We start from the raw sequence: 10,554 nt of genomic DNA, 5'->3' as shown, positions 1-10,554 counted from the left end.
TAAAAAAAAAAAAAAAAAAAAAATCTAAAAATTTCAGTTTTATATAAGAAGTTCTATGTCACTTATGAATAAGTGAGTAAAATAAATGTTATTTTATATTTGTGATTTTTCATTCAAATATGTTAACCTTTATAAGGAGACTGAAATTTTAATAAATTTAATAAACGACGTAATTTTGACAAAAAAAGAAACTGTATTCATTGCGATTTATGTTCCTTATATTTTAAGTAATAGCAGCAACAAGAAAGAGAGGAAGAAGAAATGAATCATATGTTCATACATAAAAGCAGGAAATAAGATACCTTCATGCATAAAAGGAAAAGTAAAAAATACTATTACTAATATAATACTATTATTAATAATAAATAGTACTAATTTAACAATAAAATGCAGTGTCAGCAACATTAATAGTAATTTAATTACATTAAATTGACGCAGAATGACTTTTACATATGGATTTATTTTGATTTTTATTTTTGACAAGGTATATATGACTTTTATATTTGTATTAGATTTTAATAATTTGTGACTAGGTGAATATGACTTTTAGTTTTTGAATTTTTAAACAATGTTAAAATTTATATTTTTATTAGGATCAAAGATGGAATAACAGATATGAAGTCTAAGTTTATATACAGATTCTCGAATTTTAGTATTATGAATTTATGTAACGACAGTTTAACTTTTATGTAGATATATTGCTGTATCATTGAAAATGACACGATCGATGTCGAAACTTGTTTGATTTTGTTTTATTGTATCATCATATGAATTAAATTAATGTGTTAGATAAAATTGGCTCTACGCCCTATTTGCATTTTTATATTGTTTTAATTACATTGTTACGTTAAATTGCTCCATCAACAAAATATTTAACAATTTTGAAATCAGGATAAAAATACAAAAAACATTTCAAAACATGTATTATTGAAAGTCAGGGAATTTTAGGATGAAAAGTTTGTGGCAACCCTGTTAAAGCAGTGAATTTGTAAACAGTGTATGCATGGATGCAGTGGGGAAGGAGGGCTCCACTACTGTTAAAAATAACTTAACCTTTTTCTTGATAACGCAGGGAAATCCTTTATGGATTTTAATTAGTTTATTACGTAAAGGCAGACATTCATTAATACACCGCATATAAACAACAAGTGCTTTTATCTCAAGAAGAGATTTTATTTTACCGGCGACTTCGCGGTTGCACGATACACGTGTTATAAGGATAATTTTGATTTGGTTGTAATTATTAAGTGTGGTGGTGAATATTATATCCTTATTCATTGGATTAGCTGTGCCATCGCACACCGAGGGTCAAGGATACGGGCCTGTTTCAGACAACTTTCCTCGTTGGATGATGAAACGTGAATGAAGTGGCGGCCGATATACGTAGCCAAGTAGTACGTTTGCAATTATGAAAACGGTAATTAATTTCATTAATTTGAATAAAGGGCCGGTTACAGAGTACATTAAAGTCGAACGTCTTCGGTGACGTTTAGTAGAAGTCTGATATACGGTTGAAAGTTACAAATTCATACAACGGTCTGATCTCGTTTTCAGCTTAATTACTAGTTATTAGTCGAGATTTCGCAAGATCTCTTTATTTCCAAGGAAAAGGAAATACAGAAGGTCGCGGATGACGACCGTGACACGTTGAAAGATTGAAGATTATAAAGTCATAAGATCGCGGATGGTGTTCGTGACGTGACCTCGCGTTATAAAGTCTAAAAATGAAGTTAAATAAATAATATTCACGGTACGCGGATTGCTACTGTGGCAGATACACGCGTAATTGATTCAAAGATAAAGAGAAACACGCGTATTTCAAGTATCATTAATTTGAATTCGTTGAACAAAGAACTCGTCCGTTGTGAACGGCGAAGATAACCAAAAATGCCCATTAAATATGTGTTAAATTACAAATAAATATTGATTATCACGGACTATAAACCGTGTATTTATGCATGTGCATTAATTGCGTAAAAGCATGACTCTCATTGGCTATCGCTCGCCGCTTCACCGCTGCGCCGCTCTGGACAAGGAGAGATAAACGAAACTTGGGAAAGAGATATCGTCGGTTGAGCGCGAGGGCGCGTACCGATAAAGAAGGTCACAGAAAGCGTGGTATGTGGTAACTTAGTACGGAAACCAATCCGGAATCAACCAATAACAGGCCGAATACGCAAATAAGCGGGAATTAAGCGCGCGAAGAAGGAAATAAGCGCGAAACTAATGAGTACTTAACTGAACGATAAATAATCGATAAATAACCGGATTTTCAGGACTTTCAGGCGGGAGTGAAGCCCATGACACATAAGAAAAATGTAAGGCCGTAAACGTAATCAGTAAGCGAATTGACCAATCACAGTTGAGAACGTAGCGGCCGCAGCTTACGTTCTCAACTGTGATTGGTCAATTCGCTTACTGATTACGTTTACGGCCTTACGTTTTTCTATGTGCCATGGGTTTGACAGTGAATACCCGTAAACACTAAATAAAGCGTAGAAAATCGCGTAAACGAGTAAATAAAGCGCGAGTGACAGTGTTAAACATAAAAATTAAAGCGAATATCAAAATATCGCGTGAATAAATCGGATAATGCGCGAACGTCTAAAAATACAAAAAATTTTTTAGAGAAGAATAATAAACGATAGAATAGTTCCCCAAGTAAAGCGCAATTACAAAAAAAGTAAAAATTCAAATCGCGACGAAAGATATAGTGTCAGTGCTAAAACAAAAAATTATATAAGGAATAGTGATAAAAATAGTTTTGTGAAAAATGATAGTCGGGTGTTAGGCGAGGAGGAGACTTACCTTATTTACCTGCAGGTCTAGAATGGCAAGGAGGAGCTTTGACAACAAATCCTAAAAATCCGCTACCAATCTTTAAAAAAGAAAAGAGAGTTCATAAAGATTATATTAAAAGATGTAAAGTAGAATTTAAAGAAAGAATGTTAAAAAGAATTTGTAACAGTTACATTAATAAACGTAAAATTGAATGTAGAGAAAAGATTTTAACTAGAATTAAAAGACTTAACAAAAATGTCACGTTTAAATTAGAGATAACAATAATCCATGTTGGTTCCTACGCGAAGTAATAATAGAATAAATGTTTTAGATGATAGACAGTGCGACGAGGTAGAAAAAGTAGACCAAACAAGCGTTGCGACTCTTCCGAAAATGTCAGATAAAGAAGCTAGATGGAGCGAGAGCTCAATAATAACTATGCGGGAGGAAGAGGAAAGGTTGAGGAAATATATTAGGGAAAAGACTAGGAAGCGTAAAGCTATAGGAGCGCGAGCGAAGCGTGTCCAATTATTGCGTGAGTTTATCAACAATATGAGTCCAGTTGGCTCCGACGAAGAGGACGAAGATGAAGACTCGATGAAGAAAGCTGAAGAGGACATGAATAAGATGTTCAGCGAATATTCTTCCCAAAGGAATAAGCACCGCGGAACAATTATCCAAGAAACCTTGGTGGACAACTATAACGAATCAATAAGCGAGGTAACCGCATCCATATACATCCGTGATTTAAAGCAATATGGTAATCCAGAAAATCGTCCGTCGTACAGATTGATATTCGACGTTATAAATAACGAGGTACGAAGATACTTTCAAATAATTACTCCGCAGGAGGCGGACAATATGAAATCCTTGTGTAAAACTGATACCAGAGTATTAGGGGAGATTGCGAGTATACTAAACAAAATTATGGAGAAACAACAGGTCGAGCCGAAAACCATACAAACCTCAACACAACCACAAGAGGCGGCAACAACGACTTGCTCCACACCCAAGAGTCCAAACACACAGACAGCGATACCGAAGGTGATTCTAACTCCCACTCAAATTTCAACATCGGCAAAATGCCCAATTCATGGAAAAATGGAGGCTGTGATAGACTTAGCAAATAAAACCACACCGCCCAAGGACAGTCCAATGTACGACTTAGTGTCGTCATCTGAGGGCAAAGCCATCAATGATCGAGACGAGACTTATACGCAGACGATAAAAAAAATTAAATTACTCAATCCAAAGGAAATCAAGAAAAAAATGGGAAGGCCAAAGAAGGTTAAGCAGCCTAACCAATATACAAAGAAAAAAGACCAGGATTCTACTAAACAAGAGCCAAGGGTGACGTCAGTACAAACAATAACAAAATCAATACGCATAGGTAAGTGCTCACATTTTGCCCTCGCCAAAATATTCATAGGCGAGGAGTTTCCAACCACGTCTGTGAAACTAGCATATCATATATCAGCATCGTATAAAATGACACCAGTTCTACTCGCATTCACCATAGTTCTACAGTTCTATATCGGTTTTATCAATAGTTCTATCGAATTACGTCCAGAAAATCGATTTAAAATATGAGATGCCAACTTCCTGTTTTACTATCCAGCATCTCACCGGATTTCGAACGTATGAAGTGTAAAATACAAGAAACTAACGAGTTCTATCGTTAAAACTCAATACACCAATAGTTCTGGCCAAAAAACCAAATAAATTGGTCGAAAACGGTATATATTAACACGTACAGGTGATATGCTAGCCGAATGGCGACAGTTCTGTGAAAAATGCGGTACTTATCGTGTAGACCTGACTCTGCCCTGACGAGTTCCAAAGAGTTTTGATGAGAAAAATTATTTATTAATTTATTAATTTTTTAAACAATTTTCAATACCCGCAAAAAGGACACTTTTCATAGCATATGTGTGATATGCTGGCCGATTAGTGACAGTTCTGAGAAGTTTATGGTACTTATCGTGTAGATCTGACTATACCCTAACGACTTCTGAAGAGAAAAATTATTTATTAATTTTTTAAACAATTTTCAATACCCGAAAAGGGCACTTTTCAGAGTATGTGTGATATGCTGACCGATTGGTGATAGTTCTGAAAGGTTTATGGTATTTATCGTGTAGATCTGACTCTGCCCTAACGAGTTCCGAAGAGTTCTGATGAGAAAAATTATTTATTAATTTTTTAAACAACTTTAAATACCCGAAAAAGGCACTTTTCATACCATATGTGTGATATGCTGGCCGATTGGGGACAGTTCTGTGAGAAATGCCCGTACTTATCGTGTAGATCTGACTGTGCCCTAACGAGTTCCGAAGAGTTCTGATGATAAAAATTATTCATTAATTTTTTAAACAATTTTTAACACCCGTAAATTGCAGTTTTCAGGGCATATATGTGATATGCTGACTGTTTTGTAAGATTTCTGATTATTTCATTATAGTTTTAATATGATAGATCTGTTGTGATTTTTGCGCTTTCTCTTAAAAATTCTGATAATATGCATAATTTTTTAATACCATTTTTCGATTGTTACTTACGTATACGTGCAGGTGGTATGCTCTCCGTTTCTTAAGTTTCCTGATTTCTACGTCTTAGTTCTAAAGTATACTTACAATGTCGTAATTTGAGGGCCTTTAGTCTTACTCTTGGCGTGACCCGGAATCAACGACGGGGACGTGGTAAGATTTGAATCCATGTTTTTCTTCACTATTTTCTTTTTATATTTTTTGTTTTTTTTTTACATGATAAGAACCATAAACTTTTCAGAACTATTACCAATCGGTCAGCATATCACACATATGCTCTGAAATGGCATCTTTCGGGTATTGAAAATTGCTAAAAAAATTAATAAATAATTTTCATCATCAGAACTCTTCGGAACTCGTTAGGGCACAGTTAGATCTACACGATAAGTACCGCATTTCTCACAGAACTGTCACCAATCGGCCAGCATATCACACATATGCTATGAAAAGTGCCTTTTTCGGGTATTTAAAGTTGTTTAAAAAATTAATAAATAATTTTTCTCATCAGAACTCTTCGGAACTCGTTAGGGCATAGTCAGATCTACACGATAAGTACCATAAACTTCTCAGAACTGTCACCAATCGGTCAGCATATCACACATATGCTATGAAAAGTGCCTTTTTCGGGGATTTAAAGTTGTTTAAAAAATTAATAAATAATTTTTCTCATCAGAACTCTTTAGAACTCGTTAGGGCATAGTCAGATTTACACGATAAGTACCGCATTTTTCACAGAACTGTCGCCATTCGGCTAGCATATCACCTGTACGTGTTAATATATACCGTTTTCGAGCAATTTATTTGGTTTTTTGGCCAGAACTATTGGTGTATTGAGTTTTAACGATAGAACTCTTTGGCTTCTTGTATTTTACACCTCATACGTTCGAAATCCGGTGAGATGCTGGATGGTAAGACGGGAAGTTGGCATCTCATATTTTAAATCGATTTTCTGAACGTAATTCGATAGAACTCTATTGATAAAACCGATATAGAACTGTAGAACTAAGGTGGATGCGAGCAGAACTGGTGTCATTTTATGCGATGCTGATATATGATATGCTAGCTTCACAGACGTTTTGCAACCGCATTCGAAAAATCCGACGTCTGGTTGCGATACGTCTCTTGATTTTAAGAGTGTATAATTAATGATGATATTATATAGACGGCTGAGAATACACGGATGACGCTAGAAGTTCTGAGGAAGGTGATGGTGGTCGAGGGATCTGGACCAGTCGCAGCAGAGGGGGTGCCACAGTAGCTTGCCCAAGAAGAGTCCTCCAATACCCAGTAGAATCTACCTGAAATAGAAAGAAAATAAGTTAAAAATGTATAAAGTAGAGTTAAGTTACGATTAAGTTTTATTCCCTGAAATTATGATTAAGATGTACTTAATATATATATTTATGATGAAAATATATTAAGTAATAGCTCTTATAGCTGAAATATGAAAAGTATGATTTTATAAAATTTTTACGTTTAATCAGTAGCTATTCAGAATTTTGTTACGTTAGTACCCTAAGTAGGGACATTTATATAAGCTCGAACGAGCATGTCAAAAAGAATTAAAAGTATATTTGTTTTGTAAGAATCCTAATTATTTTTTCCTAGCGCTAAGACATAGATAGATCACCGACATACGGGCAGATACGAGCTTCCAGTAGCTCAATATACCTAAGTAAAGTGTAAATATGTATTATAAGTTTTTTAATAGTTTATTTGCATTCACACACACATAGGAGCGCTAGTTAAACATCTGGACACAAGTAAGAATCACGTCCAGACATTTTTCAGCTCAGGAGAGCTCAAGTAATATTTAGTATGAGTTTGCTTAACAGTTTGAGTAGTTTATTTAATCGCGGGAACACGAAGTAAATATTTATAAAGGGTCGTGTCTTCTCTCGAGCTAAGTTCAGCTCGCTAGAGCTAAGTTCGATTCAATCGAAGTTCTAATAATTTATTTAATAGATACGTAGATGAACTTTAGAAGTTCATCTAACAAGTTGCGAGGTGATAGAAGTTCGCGATGACGAATTAAAAGTAAGGTCAGTTTTAGTTTTTTGTACAAAAACCAGGATCGCTGGAGACAGATGACAAATATATATATATCTGCCACAAAATTTTTTATATATATATCTGTCATAAAATTAACAATGTATTAAAAAATATTATTTTTAGCACAGGGTGAAACATAAGTGAAATTAGAGTAAGATAGCATTAAAAGTTGCGAAAATTCGATGAAAAATAGTTTCCGGCAAAAAAGTAGTATATTCAGGCATATTCCATGTAAAAGGCTCACGTTTCACTTAAAACGCCAATTTAATTATTAATTTTCAGTTATATTTTATATCCAGGGCGTACTTTGTGTAATTTTGTAATTTTAAGATTAAGAAAAGTAAAATCAGTCGTTAGAAGGCATATCTCTATTAAAAATAATAATTCGGTTTTGAAAAGCCATTAAAAGGCAATAATTGATAAAAGTTAATATAAAGTAGTAATTAATTGAATTAAATAATTTTCCTTCTAACGTCGTTTAAAGATGGACCTTCTCCGTGGTCCGCGTGTTTGTAAAAGCAGTCACAGTATAAGTACATAGGTACTACAGTAGAGGTTCACTCAGGCTAAAATCCGCGAAATGATTGTCACTCGCGCATGACGGAAATGCACACTCAATAATATGGCGGCTTATAGGAATTCTCGTCTGTTCAACATAGGTCGACACGGGGGGAGTTCCGCAGAACTGCGATCAAGAATCACTCGACCGCGGCGGACGCGTTTCGGATCAGGTGCATTTTTGAAAGTGTTGCCGACTTTGATTGAGCAATTGAACCTCAACGATGTGTGTCCGCGGATGGGTTCGTCTCGGTTGTTCCTCTTTTTGGCGGCAGGACTCCTGACACGCGGTTTTGCGATGTGACGACACCGTAGACGCAGGCGTCCGGTGTCCTATCGAGTAACGCCATTTTCGCGGGCATTGCATCACCCGCATCGTACCCATTAAAGGTACAATTTCATGCAGCGAAGCTTCGCTGGCGATGACCCCCACTCGCCGATTCCACATAGCTAGCGAAGAAAGAAGTTCAACATTGTTGAACTTTGAGCGAAGCAACGCTGCACGCCATAAATGAGAAATACTACATATAATTTATTTTGACTATTTTATTAAAACTTGATTGTACTGCCATGGCCATCACTCCAGCATCCACTTCAACGTTTTATGAAAGTTTTCAAATTTTTTATTAATAATTCTCGGCATCTGTTGCTAACCGACTGTAAAAAAATAACTTTTCACAAGAACCAAGTTTTCGATATTTCTAATAGATTACAGGTTTCTTGCAATGTGTGTACACATAATCAGTTTCATACGTCCGATAATGAGCGATGTGATTCTTAATAATTGCATAATTAATAAATTTATCATAAATCTGTTTCCTTTCTTTCGAAAATCGGAAATGCGAACATAATTACATCGATATTCATTCACGTTCTGCATTGTTTTATCGAATCAGAGAATTCTCTCGTAGAATAAGAGATAACGCTTGACTTTGTAGCACAGTAGTGGGGATAGCTTCGCCAGCGAAGCTTCGCTACATGAAAAGGATACGGGGCTTCAGCGAAGAGCGAAGAACGCTGACTTCGTTTATGCTGCGTTCGGAAATATCACTCGAGTACCCCCGTGTATCGTTTCATCCTTGTTTGACATTGAATGAATAACAAGGATAAGACGATACACGGGGGTACTCGAGTGATATTTCCGAACGCAGCATTATACGGCGGAGTGGGGGGTTTTCGCCAGCGAAGCTTCGCTGCATGAAATAGTACCTGTAGACGAAAGACTATTTGACGTGATCAGGCCGTATTGCCTCACGGATATAGGAAAGTAGGGATACAGTGTGAAGTAGACGACATAGCGAGGGGAGTGAAGCCGAAAATCCGGAAGGGGAATCATGTTCATTACTATCACGAGTAACGTGATCTATCGGTGATTGCCATTACTTATGTATCCAACTACACCTTACACTGCGAAAAAAGGTTTTGTGATCATAATAAAAGTTGGTTGAAATACACTCAAAAAAGTCTTTAATTATTACAACGAATTATTAATTATTACAAAGAAATATTTTGTAAGAACAACTAATTTTTTCTTATTAATTAACAAAGAATAATTTAATTGCTCTTACTAATTTTTTAAAAAAGAGGAGGTGGCCTTCATATCTTTTTAGCGCCTCCACCGAGAAAAGAAACAAGGCGACCAATACATGTTCCCCTCCGAACCAAACAATTTCTTCCTTAGACATTTTCGCGTATCATTAACGGTAACAGAGATATTGCCTTGTAACAGAGTTACTGGGACACCCTTGTATATTATCTTAGATATTAATTTTACTAAAAATAATACTTTAAAATATACAAAACAAAAAGTAAATAAATATAAATTATTCGTTGAAATATAAAGCTTTATGAATAAAATTATAATGGATAATAATAAGTATAAATATTTATGTATAATAAATATAAATGAGCATGACACGCTTTTGAGGCTTTCACGAGTATTTTCTTCAATTATACCAAAAGGTTTGCGGGTTATCGCCGTGTCTTTCTTCATTATTAAGCCAACGTTTCGTGAACCATATCGTTCACTTCATCAGGGCGAGGGGTGCGCAGTATCAATTCACGAAACGTTGGCATTAATAATGAAGAAAGACACGGCGATAACCCGCAAACCTTCTGGTATAATAAGCATGACACATTACCACATAACCACATTTAACACAACGATTGACAATTTTTGAATAAGTTTTCTCACTTTTGCCGAAAGGGCGCGCAGCAAGTGAGGGTAATGAATACCATCTCTTTGCCCCTGACGGCTTCACCCCCGCAAGAATAAGCTGTATCCCTACTTTCCTATATCCGTGTATTGCCTCCGCTCGTGTAAGGAGGCTGGAGCCATTAACAAAGAAGAAGAAGAAGAAGGTCGACACAGGTCGACAGGTCGTCAGCATGCGGAATAATTCGGCGTACAGCGGTACAGTAACTTTGAACTTAGATAAATTAAAGATAATAATCTTTATAAATAAATTACGAATTTTGTTTGATAAATCTGTGATAAAATGATTAAAATACCGGATTTAGAAACTATAAATATAAACGATTGTGAATAAGATTATGTTTTGTCCCCTCCCCCTCGACCATGAAAGACAAATAATTTACAATTTATACATAAAATATG

At 35.6% G+C, this 10,554-nt stretch overlaps 1 protein-coding gene across 3 annotated transcripts; it reads left to right on the top strand.

Moving 5' to 3' along the window:
• Positions 1-998: 998 nt before the first annotated feature.
• LOC108771383 (uncharacterized) lies at positions 999-6,689 on the top strand. Of its 3 annotated transcripts, none has more exons than XM_018536656.1 (3): positions 999-1,394; positions 3,113-4,171; positions 6,490-6,689. In XM_018536656.1, exons 2-3 carry the CDS (start codon positions 3,175-3,177, stop codon positions 6,495-6,497), a joined length of 1,005 nt encoding a protein of 334 aa, XP_018392158.1. In that variant the 5' UTR covers positions 999-1,394; positions 3,113-3,174; the 3' UTR covers positions 6,498-6,689. The 3 variants fall into 3 exon arrangements, with proteins under 3 accessions (XP_018392158.1, XP_018392157.1, XP_018392156.1); XM_018536655.1 differs by having other exon boundaries at positions 999-1,417; XM_018536654.1 differs by lacking the exon at positions 999-1,394 and having other exon boundaries at positions 3,012-4,171.
• Positions 6,690-10,554: the final 3,865 nt, after the last annotated feature.

Source organism: Cyphomyrmex costatus, unplaced genomic scaffold (genome assembly GCF_001594065.2).
Source record: "Cyphomyrmex costatus isolate MS0001 unplaced genomic scaffold, Ccosl1.0 scaffold1577, whole genome shotgun sequence".
Lineage (NCBI taxonomy): Eukaryota > Metazoa > Arthropoda > Insecta > Hymenoptera > Formicidae > Cyphomyrmex > Cyphomyrmex costatus.
This window is presented reverse-complemented; position numbering and strand designations above follow the sequence as displayed.

Excerpts from the sequence above, each read along its gene's own strand:
- LOC108771383 (XM_018536654.1), top strand. The coding sequence starts at position 3,070 with ATGTTGGTTCCTACGCGAAGTAATAATAGAATAAATGTTTTAGATGAT.